Source organism: Xyrauchen texanus, chromosome 33, assembly GCF_025860055.1.
Source record: "Xyrauchen texanus isolate HMW12.3.18 chromosome 33, RBS_HiC_50CHRs, whole genome shotgun sequence".
NCBI lineage: Eukaryota > Metazoa > Chordata > Actinopteri > Cypriniformes > Catostomidae > Xyrauchen > Xyrauchen texanus.
Genome location: NC_068308.1, coordinates 28,755,956 through 28,781,177, shown reverse-complemented (window position 1 = coordinate 28,781,177; position 25,222 = coordinate 28,755,956). Strand labels below are relative to the sequence as shown.

The 25,222-nt window shown below is 38.3% G+C and overlaps 1 protein-coding gene across 1 annotated transcript in view; it reads right to left on the bottom strand.

Moving 5' to 3' along the window:
- Positions 1–24,963, bottom strand: part of LOC127626828 (syntaxin-binding protein 4-like) — a 53,346-nt gene extending 28,383 nt beyond the window's left edge. The window contains exons 1-16 of the mRNA XM_052102895.1: positions 24,852–24,963; positions 23,076–23,149; positions 22,840–22,935; positions 20,757–20,826; positions 18,897–18,971; positions 17,459–17,550; positions 15,432–15,561; positions 14,996–15,128; positions 14,724–14,830; positions 14,333–14,555; positions 13,630–13,708; positions 10,873–10,970; positions 9,933–10,029; positions 9,191–9,309; positions 8,994–9,089; positions 5,194–5,259 (exon numbers count right to left, since the gene is read on the bottom strand). Coding sequence (XP_051958855.1) covers positions 5,194–5,259; positions 8,994–9,089; positions 9,191–9,309; positions 9,933–10,029; positions 10,873–10,970; positions 13,630–13,708; positions 14,333–14,555; positions 14,724–14,830; positions 14,996–15,128; positions 15,432–15,561; positions 17,459–17,550; positions 18,897–18,971; positions 20,757–20,826; positions 22,840–22,935; positions 23,076–23,149; positions 24,852–24,907 — 1,611 coding nt within the window. The 5' untranslated portion in view covers positions 24,908–24,963. The remainder of the gene's footprint in view (positions 1–5,193; positions 5,260–8,993; positions 9,090–9,190; positions 9,310–9,932; positions 10,030–10,872; positions 10,971–13,629; positions 13,709–14,332; positions 14,556–14,723; positions 14,831–14,995; positions 15,129–15,431; positions 15,562–17,458; positions 17,551–18,896; positions 18,972–20,756; positions 20,827–22,839; positions 22,936–23,075; positions 23,150–24,851) is intronic.
- Between the last annotated feature and the right edge of the window lie 259 nt (positions 24,964–25,222).

Here is a 25,222-nt window from a genome sequence, read left to right as displayed (position 1 = left end):
AAGAGATTTAAATGAGCAAATATATCCATTTAATGTATATGCATAATGGAGAAAATGTCCAAGGATCCTGGATTGGTTACAGCCAAAGAATCTGACATTTAAAGGCAACATAACTATCCTAGTAATTCAAAGAATTAGAAGATGTATCTGGGAAAAATAATAAGAATTCAATTAATCACGAATGCTAGGGCTTTTAGGCTTTACAGTTTCAAGGATGGGAGAGTAGATGCATTAGTGTAGAATTATTATTCTGAATATTTCAAACCAGTTAAAGAAATTAAAAGGGCTTATAATGGAACAAAATGAACACTTTGTTAAAGGAATAGTTACCCCCAGCTGGACACCGGATCCCCTCCAATGCCTCTCACATTTCCCATCCAGACATCCTTCCATCACAAATTGCTTGCAACCAGGGTTCTATATGTCATAATACCTCGACATGAACATGCGCACCAGCTTGTTGGCCAACTGGCACCGAGATATGTACTCCGTGCCCTAATGGCACTGGCACCGTATCTCTAGGTAACTCATTGCCACCGGATTCCTATGGCATACTACCTCAGCACAAGTCATCACCACATATCACCCAGGTTCCCTATTCCTCAGTTTCCAACTTCTAAACCCCACACATTTTGTCCTCCCTTTTTAACCATAGCCAGAAACTCCCTTTCCCAGCTTCCTCTGCCAATTCCTTTAAATACTTTCTAAAGTTGCTCCTACGATGCCAATATCTCTAAATAGGAGCTGCATTGATGTTCCCGTAAATTCTCGGCACCCAACCTCCACAGGGTAGGTGGCAGTCCTCCATCCATTTTCCCTCCACTCTGTGGCCAGATCAGCATATTTTAGCTTCTTCCTCTCATAGGCTGTCTCCAGACCCACTTCCCATGGAACAGTAAGCTCAATCATTACTATTTTCCTAGCTGAAGTCAACAACAACACTACATGCTGGCCAAGGTGGACCATCATTGACCAATCACTTGGCCAAGATTGATCTGGCTTCACTCCTAACACTCTATCAGATGTCCCCTCCTATATGGTCCAACACCCTTGCTGCTGCTGGCTGACTGCCCTAAACTTATACCCTTCCTCTTCCATCCTAGTTACTTCCGTAACTGCCATTGCTTTCCTCTATTTTCAGAAGGCTGCTGACCACAGTTTGGGAGCCACCCCCCATCCGAGTCCTGTTCTTCCAGACTGTGTTCTTCCAACAATCTCTTGATGCTTCAGTCTTGAAACTACCTGGATTACAACCTCCTCTGCTTTCCAAGTTTTATATATATATATATAAAGCCACTTATTTTATTTGTAAAAATGTTTTTGAAAATTAATCTTTTCTATATTAAGACATCTCATATTGAACAAAGCTTCCAAATCTTAAAAGGAGAAATAAATAAAAACACCATGAAAGCAGTCTATTTGACCAAGCCCAGACAGATTCTGCATTTACTGTGGTAGTCTTTAGGGAAAATCTGAGGAATTCTATGTAAGGGATATAAACTCAGTAAAATGTGTTAAATGGAGAAAAAGAGTATACTCTTATTGGTAGCTGAAAGTATGCACAAATTTGCCAAAACAAACATGCAAGAGGTAAGGAATGTGTAGAATTTTTATGAAGGACAGATCTTGCAATTCTGTGGAAATCTGAACGTTTTCTGCTGATCTTTGCATGAGTTGTAACTGTACATGATGCGCCAGTTCGAATATGTGGAATAAAGGATGAAATTTGAGATCTGCCAGTCAGGAAGATTAAAGTCGGCTTGAAATCAAAATGGACCATATTAATTTTAGCAATGCATGTTACTGGTCTCATTGTAAACTATTCATCCATGCATATTTGCAATTTTATAAAGATCTTTTGACCTCATAATCTTTAAAAACACTTGCTCTTCCGGTGATTTGACTGAATCTTCTCTGCTGACATATGCCAGGCCGCGCTGCAGTAACCAATTTTTAGTTAGTTTTAACCCCGCCCCTTCAAGAGTCATGTAAACAAACCAGGCATCAAAGCAACTAATGCAGAGATGAAGAGGTATATTAGCAGTTCTTTCCCTCTCAAAACCCCTTTCCCTACCCCAAACCTTGGTTACGGGCCCGCTGGATAAAATATACATTTCCAAGGCGGAGGAATAATGATGAATTCACGGTTGTGTTTGAGATATTTCATGCCTGAATGCTTCTTGAGGTGATCACTACTGAATACAACATGAGTCAAATGCATTTGGAGTTTATTCAGATTTTTTAATGCAGGTATATTGGGATGTACAGCATGCGTAAGTGTACTTTTTTCCATTTTATTTAGTGCATTGTTATTCAAAACGTTGAAATATGGCTTCAGCATCATCGTAACCAAAGAAATAGATTAATGTTGTCAATTAGATAATCATTTGGTTCTCAAGCCAGTGAGGCATAGTGGAAAGGGTGTGTGTGTGTGTCTGTGACAACTGCAAACTCATTTTCAGGTCTGCCTCCATTCTGGTATGCAATGCCCACTTTTCTCAATCCAATCAACAACTTAAAGATAAAATAAATTCCCTGTCCTACTTTTTTGTCTTGTTTGATAACCATTTTACATGAAAATATGTCACAATACGGAAGAGAAGTTGTCTGAAACTTCCATTTCTTGCCGACTTTAATAGTGAATAAAAGCTGGATGCAGCGAGATGTCAAATATGTCCATTTGGCGTATATTTACATACTGTACAAAAACAATGGAAAAAAGAAAGCAGACGGACACAAAAATTAGTTCAGTGCGTATAACTTTTTATTCCCACAAAGCTAACAAAAGGTTTCAGAAGACTTGTGACACAGCACAACTCATATGGACAACTTTAATGGTGCTTTTATAATGTGTTTTTTTTTTTTTTACAGCTATTGTCACTATAATCTGTCTTTGAATGGAAAAGAGCTGCATGAAGATTGTTCTACAGCATACAGGTTTGAAACTACATGTGAGTGAATAAATTAATAACAGCATTTTCATTTTTGGACAAAAACTGTTCCTTTAACCCTAACCTCTGCAAACAACACACAGATAAGATACAAATGGAAAGTTCTCATCCTAAGATCCACATGGAGATTCAAACCTCAAACCAATCATGGCTGCCCACGCACATGTTTTGCTGTAATGCAGCGGCGATGCACTGCATAGATGGTGATATCACCTGCAGAGAGGAGGCTTAAAAGCCTACTGGCTTCAACACTAAAGAAGCCCATCAGCCTACCTGTTACTCTAATAGCAGATATAGGATGTAGCGAGTAGGTGGAGGTGAAGAGATCAGAAACTATTCAGCAGTACTTTAAAGGCTTTAAAGAAACATACAGGGCTTAAACTGAACCCTCTATAGAAGTACAGAAGGGACCAGAGCAACACACAGACCAGAAGCAAAGTACTCTCGGAAAGGGGAGACCGAAGTTTGATTGACCCTGTCACCAATCAAAATGCCACAGGGCTTCAAAAAGCTGACCAAACATTCAGGAACAATACTTTCCCTGTTTATTTAGATCAGCTCTTAAAGGGAGAGTTCACCCCAAAATGAAAATTCTGTCATTATTTACCCCTTTGCTGTTTTAAACCCGCATGACTTCTTTCACCTGTGGAACACAAAAAGAGATGCTAGGCAAAATGACAGTCTGAGTCACATTTCACTTTCACTGTATGAAAAAAAAAAAGATGTGATGAAAGTGAATAGTGACAAAGGCTAGCATTCTGCCTAACATCTCCTTCTGTATTTACCTTCTTTCTGCTTTCTGTATAAGTCTCCACGATTTTTTACAATTTTTTTGCCAAGCAAATAGCACAATTTAAGGTATCGTTGGTGCGGGATGAGTTACTTGACAAATTGTAATACTTGAGGTTAAGCATTTGTTCAAATGATTTGGATGTATTTGAACGGGCAACTTTCTCTAAAGCATAATGATTTTTTTCTAATTCAGAATGAAATGTTCTGCTACATTAGTAACAGTCTAATAAAACCATTAAGATCCAGTTAATCTTGGATAGAATGTTGAAGCTCATTAGATTTGGGTTTACATAACAGGCACTTCTGAGGCCCTGAGATAGAACCCAGAGGGTTAGTGGGAGCCTATTTCTTTATAACCCATAGAACAGAACTATTTCCAAACAGCGATTGCCATCCCTCAATATCCTCTCCCACATTATGTTCTAACGTGGGTGTTTCAAGCTTCCCATAGTGAGCATGTTCAATGTTTTCACGCACAAGATGCTCAAAATAGAATTTGGATATTGCTCATAGTAGGCCTATGCCGCCTTTTGATAAATATTTTCAGAAATCATTCCCATATAAGTTCTGTATTGAGCTTCAGAGAGGATGAAGTGGTTTTAGCTTCAAACTCTACAAAACACCTGTATCTCAACTTTAAAGGTCTAATGCAGGGGTGCCCAATACGTCGAACGCGATCTACCAGTCCATCGTAAAGGCAATGCTGGCAGATCGTACAAAATTGAAATGTACTTTCGTTAAATTTTAATAAAAATAAATATAATGTCTTTCCTTCTTTTAGTTTCTGTCTGACTTGCACTTGACAAGTAAATATTGACCAGGCGATGTTTTGTTTATTCAGTTGCCATGACAACTAGGTTTACGCATACGGGAAATTGCGAAATTGCGATACTACTGCCCGGATTAGGCAAAACTGAATGGAATCAGACAGTTTTGCCTAATCCGGGCAGTAGCATCGCAATTTCGTCCTTGGAAGGCGAGCAAACCTAGTTGTCATGGCAACTGAATAAACAAAATCTCGCCAGGTCAATATTTACTCGTCATCAGAATAAGGTAAATGCCCTGGCTATTGTAATCTATTGTGCTGTAGGTGTTTTGGGTTTAGTTTTAAAACTGAATGATATCAACATTGAATATTATTCTATCTTTTTTTATTAATTAGAAGATGAATTCCATGTAGGGATACATGCAGTAGTCCCAACAAGCATTTTCTTATTTTAAATGAAACCGTGTTAGTTGGTAGATCTTTTTGAGTTGATCATTTAAAAGTAGATCATCACACAAAAAAGTGTGGGCACCCCTAGTCTAATGGCACATGAACATGCACTCAGAGCACCTCCCTGTGGCAAATCTTACACAGTACAATGACAATGAAACAAGGAAAAACTCAAACAAATGAAATAAAACAAAAGATGCACAAGAACTTAAGGTTTAAGAAAGGGTTGTGCACCTGTTTAACTTTTGTTAGTTCCTGCTGCATCTTTTGATTAAGGCTCTCAGATTCTGTCAGCTTATCCTGTTAGAACACAGATCTTCACATGAGTCAGTATTAGAGTTAGAGCAACATGCAGGATGGACACCCCTATATAGCATAGTGTATGTTGATGATAAAACAATTAGATTTTCTGAACTGGAGTAATATATATTTAGCCATTAACGATATTTTGAGATAAATTGTGATAAAATAACTTCCGCGTCTATAAAGCACTAACCGGAAGTGACGATGGGCGAGGGAGTCTGGTCAAGTTCAAGCTCAGGTTACAATGGATGCGAATGAAGAAACAGAGTTCTCCGGTGTGGTTTTGCAATTTACTGGAGAGTATAACGTTAGCCTACGGGGATACAAAATCAGACGGAGGGCGGCGGAGAACAGTTTGAATTGAAATGCGGGAAGCGGTAAAGTTGGGCTAGCTTCCTGCCAATAGCTATAGCATTGTGCAAACTACTAAATTCATTTCAGAAGGCAGACAATTACGTTACGACAACCTGTCCTAAAGCTCAGTCTCTCCCTCTCTCTGTATTATTATACTAAATAAATATTAAATATTTAATATTATAAAAAATATATTATATAAAAATATTATACTATTATTATTACGAAATTACACAAATTAAGAGTTAAAATAATTAAAAGACTTACTCTGCTAAGTCCTCGTTTTCGTTGCACAGAATGTCTGCTAACGTTAGCACTTGGCCCTAGAGTCCAGCCCGCGCCAAAATCCGGTGTAAACTTTGACGGTGGACTTGATTCCATCAAGTGCACCGAGGGAACAGCATCAGTAATCAGCCTCACGTGGTCCTTACTCCGAAATCCCATCCGAGACTCCCAACAAATCTCCAGGTCGATAATTCTCCAGAGTGAAATGTGCGCCACAAACGACCGAGTGTGTGGTAACAGACGCGGCAGTGAAGTCTGCTCTCTTCACCTGCACAAAACGCACCCAAGACCGAAAAGCCTTGTTTTTCCTAGAAGGAAAATGATGGACACGATGTCCTGACAGGCTGGAATTCGTGCAACCAGCACAAACACAATAATTTACCATTATGGCTTCTCTAAAACTCGATCTAAAACTTTCTGTCTCTCACTACTGCTCTAACTACATCAACACCCAACAATAGAGAGCTGACCGCGAGCTCTTTTGTTTGCCTCGCCCTACGTCATATGACGCGTTGCTATAGCGGGAAAGGCGTATTCCAGAGCCTAGCACATTTTCATCAAAATCTCTACATCAAATGAGATTTCATTAGTAATTTCTACATATGTGTTTTTAAAAGACCTCTGCAGACAATATAAAGTATTAATTCAGTTATAAATTCAACCTGCATGTTGCTCTTTAGCTCACTCATTCTTGCAAATAGGATTATTGAGAGTCTCAGTCTATAACACATAAATCAATGTCACACATTCCAGTTTTGTGAATTAAAACAGACAAACACAGTCTGCTTAATCAACATGCAAACAAATGATATGCAATTCACATTCACATACTTTTTCCTGCAAATGCAATGGCTGCAAAAACTGCTGTTATGTTACCACTGACGTGCGGTCTGGGTAGGCAAACTAGGCACTGCCTACCCTGCCAAAATTCAAATATAAAATGTTTATTAAATAATAAACTTGTATTTGTATTTTTACTTTTTATTCTTGTGATTTATATATGCAATATGTGTGTTATTCCAATTGTTTAGACGTTATGATGACAAATGTAGCAGTTACGCATAATCAACTAAAAACATATGGTAGAATAAGCAGTGGTTTTACGGTCCATTCATTGCAGACGACAAGCGGAAAACCCATGTTGCGCATGCGCACTTCGATCCTGTATTCTTTAACATGTACTGCAAAAAGCACAAATCTGCTGTGCCTTTTGACGTAAATATGTTATGCCCGTAATCATCTCCGTTACGTATCAGACATGGACCAATTAAAATCGAGATATTTCTGGACATTTGCGTAGGTAACGTCATTACACCACAGCTAGCGTACATGCCTAATCCCCGCCAAATTCAAAATGACAGAACACCGGCCGTAATCACGGAATTAGGAAATTTGATAACCAAATATGAGTTAATTGCAAGAGGGAGGTCTACGCCAGCCTTAGATGGACTAGCACAGCAAAAGGGCCCAAAAATTATCCGATCATTTCAAACTGATTGGTATGTAAGAAAAGATTGGCTATGTGGCTGTTCTAACAATCAGCGGCTGTACTACTATCCCTGCCTGCTTTTTTCAACCTGTCAGACTGTTTGGACTTCAGCAGGATATTGTGATTTGAACAACCTGCCAGCAGCTTTAACCAAGCATGAAAAGTCGTCAGCTCACATCCAGTGTCAAATTACACTGAAAACCTTTGGAAAATCTCGGATCAACCTTGCACTTGATGAGCAAAGGAAGCTGAATATAACCTACCACAATGAAAAGGTAAAGGAAAACCGTGAGGATTTGAAGGATCTGATAAATGCGTAACGTTCACTGTTTACGCGCTTGTGTGTGTGTGCGTGTGTGTGTGAGAGAGAGAGAGAGAGAGAGAGAGTACACGATATACATCCTGATTTGTACATTTCTTGATATGCTGCGCTTGTGCGTAACGTTCACTGTTTACGCGCTTGTGTGTGTGTGTGTGTGTGTGTGTGTGTGTGTGTGTGTGTGAGAGAGAGAGAGAGAGAGAGAGTACACGATATACATCCTGATTTGTACATTTCTTGATATGCTGCGCTTGTGCGTAACGTTCACTGTTTACGCGCTTGTGTGTGTGTGTGTGTGTGTGTGTGAGAGAGAGAGAGAGAGAGAGAGAGAGAGTACACGATATACATCCTGATTTGTACATTTCTTGATATGCTGCGCTTGTGCGTAACGTTCACTGTTTACGCTTGTGTGTGTGTGTGTGTGTGTGTGTGTGTGTGTGTGTGTGTGTGTGTGAGAGAGAGAGAGAGAGAGAGAGAGAGTACACGATATACATCCTGATTTGTACATTTCTTGATATGCTGCGCTGTGCGTAACGTTCACTGTTTACGCGTGTGTGTGTGTGTGTGTGTGTGTGTGTGTGTGATGAGAGAGAGAGAGAGAGAGTACACGATATACATCCTGATTTGTACATTTCTTGATATGCTGCGCTTGTGCGTAACGTTCACTGTTTACGCGCTTGTGTGTGTGTGTGTGTGTGTGTGTGTGTGTGTGTGTGTGTGTGTGTGTGTGTGATGAGAGAGAGAGAGAGAGAGTACACGATATACATCCTGATTTGTACATTTCTTGATATGCTGCGCTTGTGCGTAACGTTCACTGTTTACGGCGTGTGTGTGTGTGTGTGTGTGTGTGTGTGTGAGAGAGAGAGAGAGAGAGTACACGATATACATCCTGATTTGTACATTTCTTGATATGCTGCGCTTGTGCGTAACGTTCACTGTTTACGCGCGTGTGTGTGTGTGTGTGTGTGTGTGCGTGAGAGAGAGAGTACACGATATACATCCTGATTTGTACATTTCTTGATATGCTGCGCTTGTGCGTAACGTTCACTGTTTACGCGCTTGTGTGTGTGTGTGTGTGTGTGTGTGTGTGAGAGAGAGAGAGAGAGAGAGAGAGAGTGTACACGATATACATCCTGATTTGTAAATTTCTTGATATGCCGCACTTGTGCGTAACGTTTACTGTTATTACGTATTATTATCTTAAACAATAAATCAGGTAATCTGGCTTTCATAACTCAGTGCCATAGCCTCTTTAAGACATCACCGCACGTCACTGTATGTTACCTGTAGTCTCTTGATTTCTCTCAAGGCCTCATTGTGGTCTTTGCTTAGTCTCTCCATCTCATCCAAATCATCTGATAACGAGTCTGATAACGATGGCTAATAAAATAAAAATTACGTTTTTATTATTTTTCATAATCACATATTATTTGTTTGCTGACATGTTTCTGCTGCAATAATAAAATATCCTTTGTCTTTACCGTAGGGTTTGATGGAAAGTCAGTGAGATCATCTGATGTGAATCTTGCTATTTCCTGTTCTGAGTTAGTGTTAGACTTAGATTGTAGATTAAAGAGTTCCTTTGTGACTCTCTCAAAATCTTATAGGGGAAAAATAAAATGACTTATAAAAATATGTTCAATAACACAGTACAAAATGCTTAATAATGTCCATATATCAATTCCATGTTTCTTTATACAGTGGAACCAAAGAGTGGACACTTGGACACTTAGAAACACCTACCAATACCTGAATGTCTTTGCACTGCAAAACAAAATATCAAAGCACTGACATACAGTATGCAAACAAATGATGCTAGACCTTTTCTTAACTTTGTTGTCAATGGGATTTTACTGGATGTATAAAGTCAGTTCCCTTCAAGTTCACACAGATGTCCTAGCAGAGTAACCACAAGAGTAGTTCTTCACTTTAACAATAGGCATATTCCAAGTTTGACAATCACAAAGTGCCCAAATACTTTGTCTTAATTTAGAACAACATATCTATTGTTTTATCATTTAAAATCTAACAAACTTGAAATGTTTTGTTTGAAAAGTGTTCTAACGTTAACTTTCTTTAAAATAAAGGTGAATTGGTTTAATATTTTGTTATCTAATGCAATGACATTCATACATTGAGCCACTATAAAACCAGAATAATGTACTGTATAAGTAAAAAGCTGCCACTCTTTTAATAATAAGGATTAATATAAATCATTCTCACCTCCATAGGCCACTGTCCCTGCTGGGCTCAAATGTAGTCTTTCTCTTAGAGTCTGGACCGGGGACTCGTTAGGCTTTAATCCCAACGCCTCCAGTCTCTGTGGACAGAGCCACTGCCCTTTTAGAATGTTTCATTACATGAGCACAATGTGCTTACTGCTTTACTCGCTCTCGCTCACACACAGACACACACATACACACACATGCTTCAATGCCTGTTTATTATTAAGTATAATATTATCACATCTCTATTCTCATTCTAACACATCTATATAATATATTTTATGTAATTTAAATGACATTTTAATACATTTAATCCCAATAAATGTATCTACTACATAAATATTCTAAATAAAAAATAACAATTTATTTATTTTCAATTATTAACAGTATATATATATTAAAATGAGCTTCTGGATTGCAAAACTTAAAAAAAAAAAAAAAAAAAGTTTAGTCCTTTGAACTGTTTTCAATGCCAACAGAGTTACAGAATGTGCAACATCACTGAGTGAGGGGGGTTACAGTGTGAAGAATCAACATGTTTCCATTTATCATGGGGGGGGGGGGGGGTGTTGTACTTGCTTGTTTTCATTATCATTATCCCCATTCCCCTTAGAATCTACACCCCTGGATGTGGCACAGTCTCTGTTGATTTTCCCATCATACCAAAGGAAGTGTGGATATGTGATAGCACACTAAGCGCACATATCACCCAACATTGAGGTCAACTTCCCTCTGCAAATGACAGCGAAACAGTGAAAGATCAATTCCATACTGAGGCTGATGGGTAACTAATCGCTAAAGCCCGCTGGGAGGGACGACCAACGTTTGACCTTGCCGTTAACACAAGATGTTTTCGTAATTTTGTTTTTCAGATGGTCATGGATTTGACACTGACACCACTGTCATTTGGCTAATTAAGAGGATATGATAAGGGAGACCTGCTCGATTTTCTCCGGCTTGAGCTGGGAGCTGGGGCTGGAGGACGGAGGTTTTAAACATCTGGAGATATTGCTGGGATTACAGGCAGCAGTAACATCTGAGGAAAGAGAGACCAATTAAGTTGAAATTTGTGGCTTTTTGTCCATGTCTATTAGAGTTAAAATCATATATATGCTAGTGTACTCCTAATAGACACAATTAACCTTTAGCGTATACACACATTTTTTAAATGTTCTTTCATTCAGGAAAAAGGACCAAAAATATTGATGACTCATCCTGCATAATATATTTTTGTCCAATCAAATACTCTCTAGAATGAGGATGTCCCTCCCCCTATTAACACTTGCCACCAACTAACAATTTTACAATTTAATGAATATTAAATTGTGGCTCTCGGCTTGGACGTAACCACAGCCTAATGGCTATTTTAACAAAAAGGGTCTGATCCCTTCAATATGGCACTAAACTTCCTGTTTCAAAAGGTAATATGTCAACAGATGAAGAAAAAAATGCACTGGTTATCTGCAAATCAATCAGTGCCGCTTCACATTTAAACTGCAAACAATTCTCTCTGTCTGTCTCTCTCTCTCTCTCTCTCTCACTCTCTCTCTCTTTTGCAAAACATCTGTTTTTGATTTTGATCAAGGACATAATTCTTTTTTTCAATGCTCTTACATAACTCAGTGAGTATAAATTCTTAGTAGATTTCATCAGTGAATGGAAAATTATAGCAGCTACACATCGGTTAACAATTTTAACTCTCACCCAAATATCATGCCATTATATTTGATCCCTTATATGACACCATGAATAAATGCTTTGTATACAAGCAGGAATTAAAATTGTTTACACAGGCTATTTCTTTTCCTCCATAAACACAACCCTGACCTGATCTGCGAACTGGAGAGAAAGCACAATGATTTGCTCAGAATAGTGCCAAGTGCCAACCCTGCCAAATCCTCTTATGATGTATAACTGAAGAGAGTAACTGAACTCACAGGTTAGAGCTCTAACAATCATCATTCGTTGTTCAGAATCCGCATATTTTTGTGGCACTTTACGAGAATTGGTTACATTTTTGGGTCACCAAATAAGTTTATTTATTTATTTATGGGAGAACTATGATGTCACAGTAGATATACGTACCCCCCTAAAAATGTAACAGTCCTTAAAATTGTGACACCCAAGAAATTATATTGACCTTTTCTACAGCATGGCGGAAAGTAGGGGTGGGTAAAAATATAGATTTTTTGATGCATAGCGATCTGCTATGAGCAAACCCTCTACTAAAATGAGAGAAAAACATCTACAGATGCTCTTTACAGAAAAGCTGGTTTTGTTAAAGAGACAGTGCCAGTTTTAGCACATGTTAAAAAAATCAAGGGTGTAGATTTGGGTTGAACATTGCTGCAGCATTTGCATTTGCATTTTTCCATTGATCATGGTTTAAATAATGGGGGGGGGTGGGGGGGGGGTGTGATTCTACACACCCGGTCCCTTATCAGGCTAATCAAGCCTTCGAGACGGATAAAGGCCGACTGCGGAGGATGGTTTGGGAGAGAGAGAGATCGTTTACGGACATGTTCGTCATGTGTGTGTTTGTGTCTTTTGTTTAAGTTTCTCATTAAACCATTATTTATATTGTCAAGCCGGTTCTCGCCTCCTCATTGCACGTTTATATCGCTTTACACTGGTGCCGAAACCCGGGAAGGAGGAGGGATACGCCGTAGTAGAGATCTCGCCACTACCCTCCACCCCAACGGAGCAGCCGCAGCCATCTGCCGGGGGACGAGGAGCCAGGCCACCTGGAAGCGGAGGAACGGCCGCCGACCGCGAGAGGAGAAGGAGCTCCTATCCGCTGCCAGGGGCGGAGGAGTCCCCTACCAGCCGCTTGAAACGCGACTGGGTCTGAGACCGCCGACTACAAGAGGGGAGGGGCTCGCTGCCGACCGCCTGGAGTGGGAGAACCGCTGCCAGGGGTGGGGGAGACCCCTTCTGTTCCCCGAGAACGCGGCGGGGCGTTCCGTCCACCAGGGGCTGGAGGACTGCCTCCGATCCACCCGGAGAGGCGGAGGATTGGACGAGGAACAAGCTACGGCATATCGGAGAACTGGCGAGTAAGTGTTTTTTTTTTCGTCTCTCTGTCCTCTCTCCCTCTCACTGCAGCTCCGCGTTGGCCTTTTCCCTCTCATTTAAATTTTACAGTGTTTTTTGGGGGGGTACTACACTGTTACAGGAAGTACCCCCTACATCAGTGCCACTACATCAAGATTAGAGTTTAGTCTGACCACACAACAATAAACATTCTCACTATGACAGATATTGAAAACAAACAGTTCTGTTTCTCATTTCACATTTCATGTTTGCCGTTTAGTACACCTGTTGTTTAAATCTGCTTCAAATCTTTGCTACAGGAAAGCTTTATTGTAAGTGCTTGTAAATAAAATTACCGGTAAGCCCTGTCCTGAACAGAGTTCAGTATCCTGGATTTGACCTGGAGTTACATGCAATGTTGATGGTAGTACTTATGTTTTTTAAACTACCACTGAGAGAACAGAATCATGCCGGCAGGACACAGTCATCTAAATGTTTGCTAAACAGGTAGCCTAATTCAGGTGCCAAAATAATTATTTGCAAGTTTGATATTTTTTGAGAGTAAAATACCATTCACAACATGGTGCTTTCAGAATATAAAACACATTTTTGAGGATGCACAAAGAGTGTTTAGGGTTAATATAATAAAGGGTTAGCAGTACCAGAGTTGGCCACTGTGGTACAGGCACTCTCAGGTGAGGATACATGGGTGAACACTGGCTTTGCTGTTGTTATTTGCACCTGAGGAAGAAAGATGTGGGGCTAAGTTCAAAACAGCACACGATCATACTACTACTATTTCTGATGTAATGCTACAATAATGGATGGAAAAACAAAAATGCTAACAGACATATGAATTAAAAATGTATATATTTAATACATATTCTATTGGCACAAGTAATGTACTTAAAAGTAATTACTTTAATTAAAGTCAGTAACTAATCTGATCAAGAATTTAAAATGTAATGTGCTACACTACACTAAAGAGTATTTAGATAACAGTAACTAATTATTTTGTAATCAGATAAACCCAACACTGATGATGATATTCAAAATAAAACTTTTTTCGAAGATGACTTGCTAAAGTAAGCATGCTACATGAGGTAATATGATCAATGTTACATCAGGTGAAGACAATGTAGAATAGTAATATTTATTGTTGAATAATTAATTCTGTTTCAGATACTATTTAATACAAATAGTAGGCAGTATACTTTATACACTGTGCAGTATTTAGTAAGTAGTAAGCATTTAATTCTAACATAGACACCATTTTAAGCAGTGTTAAAGAAACATCTACTGCATTTATGAATCTTTGTCACCAGATTGAGATGTGAAGGAATTGTCCTCAGTCTTTTATCTTACCTTACTAAGTTCAAAAGGAGGCAACGTTTCACTACCAGTGTTGGGGGTGTTGGCTATCTTGGGAATAAGACCTCCAGGAAGACATGCTCCCCCCAGTCCAGTGGGCCTGAGCTGGGGAACAGTACTGGAGGGAAGCTGAAGGGAGATGGGGCTGTGAGGACCACTGCTGGATCCTGAAGATGACCTTCGTCTGATAAATGCTATTTCTACTGTAGGGTCTGGTCTATAGGGTTACACAAACGTGTTTAAATACATGAGCATCCACAACATGAGCGGCCAGTAAATTATTCAAAAATTCACTGTTAGTGATCTATGGAAGAAAGTCAAGGGTGAGTGAATGATATTTTAATTTTCAACTAATCCTTTAAAATATAGACATATATGTTTTAACCTGAGTTTTGTTCGAGTGAGTATGCTTTTGGCTTCTTCATGTGTAACTCCGATGAGTGACTCTTTGTTGATGGATATGAGCTGGTCCCCTGCCTTTAGTCTCCCATCCTAGAGTCACACAAATTTAATATTTACTTTACAAATTGACAATGTTTCACTTTGATTTAACAAAAGATTTAACAAATCTATACATGTACAAATAATTCAAACTGTATTTGTTTACTCATAAAACAGCTTTAAACAATTTAAATAGCAATAATAATTTAGAAGTACTTTTTGGCAGTCGCTTCCTTGCATTATTTCCTGAATGAACACCATTGGCCCCTCTGCACGGTTAGCTCCGCCCCTAATGACAAGGCCTAATCCTGTCCCCTTGGCAACACATATCAACTGAATCATGCAGTCTCTGGGGAAGATGGGTAAGCATGGGGAAGATGGGTAAGCATAAGGGCTTGCATCAACAGCAGACACAATGACTTGTGTGGTGATTAATATTTTTCTCTCAATAATCATGAAATAATCCTTTCTGGGATTTCAATTTCATTCAGGCTCTCATTCAAGTCAGGAGGTATTAACTGCATAAATGTATGAAATCCAATGGGTTTTGATCGTTTTAAAACTAAAATTATTCCAAAATAAATGTACAACAATTGAAACAAAACAAAACAATCTATCCCAATGAAATGTTCATTGTGCCATTTGTTCTCACGTGCAGACTTGTGGACATGGGGAGGCAGTGCAGGCAGTGGTGTATACTGGGTTTGGGTCTTTAGGGCTCAGAAGCAGAGGACTGGTTGATCTGGAAGATGATGAAGAGGAGGCTGTGTCAGTCATCTTACCTGAAGACAAGATATTATACATTTTTATTACTAATAATAGAAACATCTTCAACTCTTTCATTTACAAATGGCACAAATAAATGCTAAATGTTTTTTAGAATACCAATACAACAAAGCACTTAGAATTAGAACAGCCCACACATTTGTTTTCCTTAAGCACTTACTATATAATGGCAGGTCTTAGGCACCTTAAGGTTGACAAGAACACACTTAAGTAGATACAAAACTTTAGAAATGACAATTACTTGTTATATGTAGGTAATTATGTCTTCAGTTGTCATAACTTTCACATTTAAGCAAGCCATGGTGGAAATTATTTATATTTTGGTAACACTTTACATAAGGGGTAACATAACATTACTTAACAAAATTAGTAAACATAAACTACCAATAAACATTTTACAACAACAAACAAAACTTTCACAACATTTATTAATCTTGTTTAATGTTAATTTCAACATATAGTAATACATAAAAAATAAATTAAAATTGTAGATGTTAACATTGCCCTTAAAATCGAAGGACCCGCTAGTGGGTCCAAAGGGAGGGGGGGTTTGCAACATTGTGAAAAACATTTACACTTAAAACGTTAAAGTCTCTGTATACATTAAATAAAATAACATAATAAGGACTCAAAATATTCGCATTGAAAATGAGTGACCCCTAGAGGTAAAGAGATAGAAATATTTAAATGAAAATAAAAGTAATTCACGTAGCACCTAAATGGACAAGTCAAACATCAATTGAAAGCTCTCATTCTCAGGAATATGCCTGTAAAAGTTGATTGTCCTAATACCACAGCTGGAAAGATTTTCAAAAGAAACACAAAGTGAAATATGATTTCTGTAAGTTATCAAATACAAACGTCACAATTTATGCTCCGATAACATCTGCTATAAACCCCTAGTTAAAAATGTCATATCTGCTTTTACCTTAGGGAGTTTCCTAAAAAATCAGCCATTTATTACTTGTCTGAGCTTGCTTGGCTGAATATCCAAAAAAAATTATAGATGACAAAACATTATACATCATTGCATCATCAATAACACCTAGATTGAGCTTCTAGTCCACTCAGAGGGTAAGATATTTCATGAAACAATGAAGGTGGTGCTTGAACTGAAAATTAGACTGAATATCTATGGACAAGCACATCTGTGAGGCCTAAAATGCGTTAGAGCAGCACCTACAATTCAGATCTGTATATCGAGATGGAATTTGACAGAGAAAAAAAATAAAAATTCTACTGTTTGCTGCCATCCAGTGGAATAGAAAAAAACGCATGCAATATTATTTATGAATAATTGGAGTATTTTTCTTTTCTTTTCTCTGGTTCTCTGAAACATTAGACCATTTTGTTTTTGCAGTTAGTCCACAGAATGTGTGAATGGTGAGCTTTTAAATTTGAGTGTGGAAAATTGCGGAGAGCAGCCCAAAAATGCACCAGAGTTTAAGGGGTTAATGCACTGTGAACTAATATGAACTAACAATGAAAAATTATATTTTTATTAACTAAAAACATTAATAAAAATGAACACATTCTGTACAAAATATATGGTTCATTGTTGGTTCATGATACCTAATGCATTAACTAATGTTAACGAATGGAGCCTTATTGTAAAGTGTTACCAATATTTTGGTAAAAATAAGAATCATGATGGAGAATAGGATCATAGGTTCAGCAAAGAGTTCTGGTACTTGAAACAAAATGAATAAAAATGCATGGCTCATCATGTAGGAAACAATGATGTAAGGAAGGAATCAAATGAGACTTTTCTTAGCTGGAATATACTGAAAGCTGTTGTTGTCCATCATTTCAATTTATTCATCAGTTCTAAAAATCAGACATTAGTCATTGACTCCTGAAATACAATATGGTGATGGACGTAATGGAAAATACCTGTGGAAACCGGGGTGGGAGATATCCTGTCTAATCCAGAACTAGTGCTACTGCTGAAGCCATATTTTTCCATTAGTTCAGCAAATTCCCTCCTAATTACACACACACACACACACACACACACACACACGCACGCACAATTAAGGATTACATAATTGTGAATAAACATTAAAATGTCTATGTACTTGATCTTGAGAAAATGTTTGTAGGAATATGGAGCATATTTATTTTTTAATATAGACCATGTCAATGTTTAATATAAACCATTAATCTGTAAAAAAGCATAAGCACCCCCATTTTAAAAGCTTGAAACTTGTTCGTTGGACATTTACAACGATAATTCCCATTAAGTGCAACTTCCTCATTAGTCCTTAAGACGCTTAGAAGCACTTAATTAGATTAGGAGAGTAATCACAGATAAATTAGTATCCAAGTTAAGAGTCAAACGGTTTCCAAACCAGAAATGCAATTTGTCCTGTAATCTGTAAATTCTTGACATAATGTTCTCAGATTCTGTGTAATGCAATTTCGTTTGAGTTGCCTGATTGTCCATTTATGATGATTGAAATCTTTTTACAAAAGCTTAAAATCTGCCATCAGCTGGTTAAAATCAGGACACATCTGATGGACTTGAGGCCTGAATACGTCAACAGTTGTTCAGCCGTGAGAACAAACGTGTGCGTTAGGAAGTCACTGAGACCAGTAAAATGCCAGCTCTGTTTAAGCTTAGGCAGCCAACAAGTATTTGACAACTGCTCAACACACAGACTTCTGCTAACAGACAATAAAGTATCCCAGTATACATCCTCCAAAATGTCCTAAGCATGGAGTAACACCTCCATACTGTCAGTACTAATTTACTGTATGGATCAAGAATCCTTGGGAGATTAAAAACAAACAAACAAAAAAACAGCTGGACTCTAAAAAGACTCGTGTTTGGAGTTCTTTAAAAAAACAATACATGAAATTAGTGCTGGATAAATTCCATCACACTACAAGAAGTTTGAAAATTCTAAACGAATTCTAAGTGCTAAAGGATTTAATGTACTTACAACTTTAAGTACTATACTGAAATGTAGTATGCTATTTTTAAAATCAACTACAAAAACAAAAAGAACTGAAAAAGAAAACAAGAGGTCCTACACTCATCCATTTTTTTAGGATTACTTTGTATGATGTCCAACAGTGCACGTGCAATGTGGCAAGCAATATTTACTTCCTCCATTGAATTTACATCTCTTAACACAAAACAAATCCATGTAAATCACGTGTAAATGTTTCATTCTGAAAATAGGTTCCTCAAGAGGTTACATTAAATACTGAATACCTAGCAATTTATTTGTCTAAAGCTATTTTAGACAGTACTGACATACGGTACTGTATGTGTCTAGCCCTAGAGAATTTTTAAATGTCGCCCAGTTTGTAAAAGTCATCTTACCTGGATGCATCATCACGAATGATCAGTAAAGACATGTGATTTGTAGCTGATGCCATGTGAAGAATCTCCACTGCTCTAATTAAACACCACAAAGAAAGTTTGACCTTTATTTAGTTGCTCTGATATAATTTAAAGTATGTGCAACCCCAATTCCAAAAAAGTTGGGACAGTATGAAAAATGCTAATAAAAACAAAAAGAAGTGATTTGAAAAATATAGTGTGTCGAGGTGGAGTGTGTGGCCGGGCCGTGATGGAGCCCGGCTGACGTTGAATCAGCTGATTAGCGGGAGAGTGAGATAAAGGGCAGCTGGAGACACCATTTTAGGAGAGAGAGAGATACACGTGGCCACACAGACACAATTTATGTTGACTGTTCAGCCGGTTCCCACCTCCTTACCTGTTACATATAGTCACCATTTGCTAAATTGAAAACACTACATCTACACATTATATGATGTTTTACCCTGTGAATTTTTTATATTTATTTTTTATGTACGTGGTGGCGTAGTGGGCTAAAGCACTAAACTGTTAAGCAGAAGGTTGTCGGTTCGATCCCCACAGCCAGCACCATTGTGTCCTTGAGCAAGGCACTTAACTCCAGGTTGCACTTGGGGGATTGTCCCTGTAATAAGGGCTCTGTAAGTTGCTTTGGATAAAAGTGTCTGCCAAATGCATAAATGTAATAGAAATGTAATTTCAAATCAGATGATTGCAATATGCTCCAAAAAAAGTTGAGACAGGCAATTTAAGACTAATAACAATTTGACAAGTTGAAATAACAAGGCAATGTGAAACAGGAGATGTTAAACAGGTGAGGTAATCATGTAATAGTACTGTATACTGTATAAGAAGCTTCCAAAAACAGCCTAGTCCTTCAAGAGCTAGGATCATTTGTTACTTGTCAATTTACCAACAGATGCCTCTGCAAATAATCTAGCACTTTAAGAACAATGTTTCCCAAAGACAAATTGGAATGATTTTGGGCATTTTACCCACTACAGTGAACACAATATAGTTAAAATATTAAAAGAATCTATTAAAATCTTGGTGCGTAAATGGCAAGACAAAAACCACTTCTGAATGCGCTTGATCTCTACATCAACACTGTCCAGAAGACCTGCCGACTTCTCTGGAATCGTTCTCATCTTAGATGGAAAGTAGAACAGTGGAACTCAAATCGTTTTTGAAAAACACAGCCGTCGTGATATATGGGCCAAAGAAGAAAAGGACCATACAAGCTGTTATCAGTGTCAGGTCCAAAAGCCAGTGTCTATATGGGCAAGGGGGTGTGTCAGTGCCCATGGCATGGGTAACTCGCACATCTGTGAGGGCACCACTAATGCAGACAGATATGTAAACATTTGGAAGCAATATGCTACTGCCATCCAGCACCTTATTTCAAGGGACATACCGGCATTTTCAGCAGGACAACTTTATATACTGGCTGAATAAGCAGAGAGTGCGGGTGCTAGATTGGCCTGCCTGCAGTCCTGACCTGTCTCCAATTCAGAATGTGTGGTGCATTATGAAGCGCACAATAATGCAAAGAAAAACCGTACAATTGTGCAGCTGAAGATGTGCATAATGGATGAATGGGGGAAAATTCCACTTTTTAAACTTAACAAACTTGTGTCTTCATTACCTAAATGCTTAATAAGTGTTATTAGAAGAAATGGTGATGTTTCACAGTGGTAAACACTTGACTGTCCCAACATTTTTAGAATCGGGGTTGTAGGTATCTTCTAATTTTCTCAAGTTTCAAGGAATGGGTGATGTATCTGTAAATTACAGAGGTGATGGTACAGTCTATAAAATAATGACAAATAGCTTCCATTGCCAATTCAAAATAAAGTATGTTACCTTTCATTTGTAACACCACCTAAACTCATATTGTTGACATCTAAAATAAGGTCCCCTGCTTTAAGATGCCCTGAAAGAGAAAAAAGAGGGCATCATCCGTAATACCTGTGACAAACCGTACCCCATTCAAAAGTTTGGAAACACCCATTAATTCTTTATAATTACTATTTTCCACATTTTAAAACAATAGAAAAGTCATCAAAACTATGAAACAACACAAATTAAAGTATGGGAATTATGTAGTTAAAAAATTTTGTTAATCAGAAGTATCTCATTCTATCTTATATTATTACATTTTACACTCACTGAGCACATTATTAGGAACACTATGGTCCTATTAAAGTGCCCGACGTGGTCTTCTGCTATTGTAGACCATCTGCCTCAAGGTTCAACATGTTGTGCATTCTGAGATGCTATTCTGCTCACTACAATAGTACACAGTTTTTATCTGAGTTGCCGTAGCCTTTCTGTCAGCTCGAACCAGTCAATCAATTATATCATCAATAAAGCATTTCCAGCTGCAGAACTGCCGCTCACTGAATGTTTTTTGTTTTTGGCATCATTCTGAGTAAACTCTAGAGACTTTTGGGCATGAAAATCCCAGGAGATCAGCAGTATGATGAGGAGGAGGATGTGACCTGGCCATGATGGAGCACAGCCAGTGCTGAATCAGCTGATCAGCTAGATAAAGGGCAGCCGGAGATGTCGGTCCGAGAGAGAGAGAGACGCACGCGGCTGCGTTGCATATGTGTCTGTGTTTCTTTACATTTGTTTCTCAATACAACTGTGACAGGGCGGAGGGCGGGGCTGGGTGGTGATTCTGCACACCCGGTCCCATATCAGGCTAATTAAGCCTCCGAGAGGGATGAAGGCCAACTGTGGATGGTGGTGCGAGAGAGAGAGAGAGAGAGAGAGAGAGAGAGAGAGAGAGTGAGAGATTGTTTACAGGCAGCTGTCCATCATGTGTGTGTTTGTGTCTTTTTGTTCAGTTTTATATTAAAACTATTATTTATATTGTAAAGCTGGTTCTCGCCCGGAAGTGGAGCAACGGCCGCCGACCGCAAGGGGAGAAGGGGCTCCTAACCGACCGCCTGGAGCAGTCAGGGCAGCTGCCAGGGGCAGGGGAGACCCGACAATGCCGTGGGGCATTCTGTCCGCCAGGGGCTGGAGGACTGCCTCCGACCCACCCGGGGAGGTGCGGTTGTTGTCCGTTAGAGGTTGGAGGAGTGGCCGAGGACCAAGCTACGGCGTATCGGAGAACTGGCGAGTAAGTGTTTTGTTTTCATCTCTCTCTCTCTCTCTCTCTCTCTCTCTCTCTCTCTCTCTCACTGCCGCTCCTCGTTGGCCTTTTCCCTCTCTTTAAAATGTTTTTTGGGGGGTAAACTACACTTTTACAGGAAGTACCCCCCCATTTTAATTATTTTTTGTTTCCCTCTGTCTTTTTGTTCAGTTTTATATTAAAACTATTATTTATATTGTCAAGCTGGTTCTCGCCTCCTCCTTTCCATTGTTCCCTTCACAACAACTTTGATTACTGTTCAGCCAGTACTTGCCTCCTCCTTGCCCGAACTTTTAACTGTTACAAGCAGTTACAGAAATACTCAAACCAGCCCGTCTGGCACCAACAATCATGCCACAGTCGAAATCACTGAGATCACAATTTTCCCCATTCTGATGGTTGATGTGAATATTAATTGAAGATCCTGACCCGTTTTTGCATGAGTTTACGCATTGCACTGCTGCCACACAATTGGCTGATTAGATAATCCCATGAATAAGTAGGTGTACAGGTGTTGCTAATAACGTGCTAAATGAGTGTATATATAATATTGAAGGAGTTACAATGTATGACATTTGTTGGTTGTTTTTATTTAAATATTATTTTCTTTTTTTTTTTTTGCTATGAAACATATAGTTTAGTAAATAATTTTAAACCTAGGTTCAATTAATATTTGTCTAAAAACATGCATACATTTAAGCATAAGTCTTTAGATCATAAGACTTTTAAGACCATGAGAAACATAAACTATATCCAAATTTTGACTGTGTACTTTTATTTGAGATTCTGGGAGAGGGAACATACCGTTGTGTGCTGCCACACCACCTGGTAAAACCCTTTTAATGAAAATACCGAACTCTTCACCACTCTGTTCCCTGTAGCCCCCAATAATCTTCACACCTAGCAGATTAATATTACAATATTTTTTAGATGAATTCTTTGAAATAGGGGTGAAAGAATAAATCAAAGTGTCAAAAGGAATTGTGTATTAAATGCTTTGCTTAAATGCAGTTTTCTTAGTAATATTATAATAAACTCACCAAGCCCTTTCTTACAGTCTGTGAAGTCGAGTCTCTCCATAGCACGTTTGATGCCATGGGGCCCCATTATTGTCCTGAAAAGCAGTTATTCTATTAAATATCAGTACAAGAGATATTTACATTGAAAAACAAAAACAAAAAACAATCACAAGGCTCAAAATTTTTATTTCTAAAATACAGATTATCTTTAGTGGATGGAAATAATAAAAAGATCATGTACCTTACAACAGAATTCCTGACTGTTTACTGATTCTAGCTTTAAAATCATTCACAGTAAAATTGGCCACTGTTTTTAATTACACTAAACAGAATAATGGCAGGAATAATCACCCATTAAATGTGCTTATACAGGAAAAGTGAGCTTAGATTTATATCAAAATCAATCAACCATGTAGGTAAACACTGAGAGCACCAATCGGTAAAGCCTTTATAGAAAGAGGGTATGTATTCAATCTGTTAAATGACAGACTGATCTCTATTGAATTTAATCCCCATAACAGGCTGAAAGCAACAGAGATTGCTCTGTTCTTTCACTGAATGTGATGCTAATAGAACTCTGAACAATGTTCCTTTTAATTATTTATTAATTCATATCCATTCTTATATTTTGCATTAGATAGAGTATGTCTGCATAGTATGCAAATTATATGATTTTAGAGAGCAAAAATAAGATGTTCTATATTGGCACCAAAACATGTCAAGTCATGAAACAGTTGGCAAAGAGGCACTCATGTGTTCCATGATACTCAACTCAGAATAATCATGCCAACTAGGTAACAGTGTCTATGGAATTCATTTTTAGTTCATGTGATGGTCAGAGTGAACTGAACAGGACAAGGGCAAATGAACATGCTTCTTAATAGTGATGTGTTTGACCTGGTTTCCATCTCCCAAATTAGTATTCTTTTTCTCTTCCATTTTTATTTAAACAATGTACTTAAATCTATTTGTCAGGCTAAGCAGCAAAAGAACACTTTAGCAACAAAGCTTATTTAGTAATAAGCTTATTAGACTTATTTAATTGTGCAGTGTAATGATATGTCCTTTATCGCGTTTAAAAAGCCGATACTGCATGTTTACGTCCATTAAATCTATGTCCAAAGCTTTATACATGCATTTGTCTTGTACAAACATTGTCTATAATATTATTTAGCACCATGAGAACACTAAGAATTTGTTTACCCATTAACAACTTAACGAAGTGAGCTCAGATGGAGTGCCTGAGATTGCGTTACAAAAGATCTAGCATTAAACTGATCACATATTCTCCCTAATCTGTCTTACCTTCCACAAGCCATGTGAGGATATGTGCTAAAGGACAATAACAAACCCACACAGGTATCCCCCCAGTCTGCATCCTGTCTGTCTTGCTCTATGTGTCCACTTCCTGTTGGTTCATCACCACAATGAACTTAAAATGACTCAGAATAACAACACATTCCTTTAATCTCTTCTAAGGTCTTCTAAGGTCTAACTCTTCTAAATAAGTTAAAGTCATTTTAAAATTACCATAATGTATATACATTATACCAACAAAAAATTAGATAACAGAATATTAGTATATGCTGAAATGTTCCAGAGGATATGTGGAATCCATGCCCATGTTTCAGAAACAGATAAACAAGCAAAAACGTTGCTCCTATTTTAACATCAAACACAAACAAACTGGACATCCAAAGCAAACAAAGCTATGACAGAAACCAAATAAGCTTTAAAAGCATTAGTATTTGTTTAAAGTCACTCGATAACAGATAACAAGCTAATGGCATTTCCTACCAGTAGAGGAGTGATAGCCCATCAAAGTGTTCTGCCTCCACTGATTGTGGGAGCATTGCCTCAGCAGGTCCACAAGCAACTGATGATATATTAAAAAAGACAACCTTGTCACTGGGTTGGGGGAAACATTGGTTCAACTCAGGATAGTCTTGATGACCGAGAGACAGCAATCTACCAACAGTAACAGACAAATTCCTGCCTATCCACTAATCTCTCCTGATACCCCACAGTCACATGTTTTGCCTCACCTCTCCCTTCACTGTCACTGTTGATGATGGTTCTGCCTCTCAGGAGGCAGGAAAGCACAAAACTTGACTCTATAGGCTCTGTGATGTGGAACAGGGTGACGTGGACAGAGTCTTACTAAATCA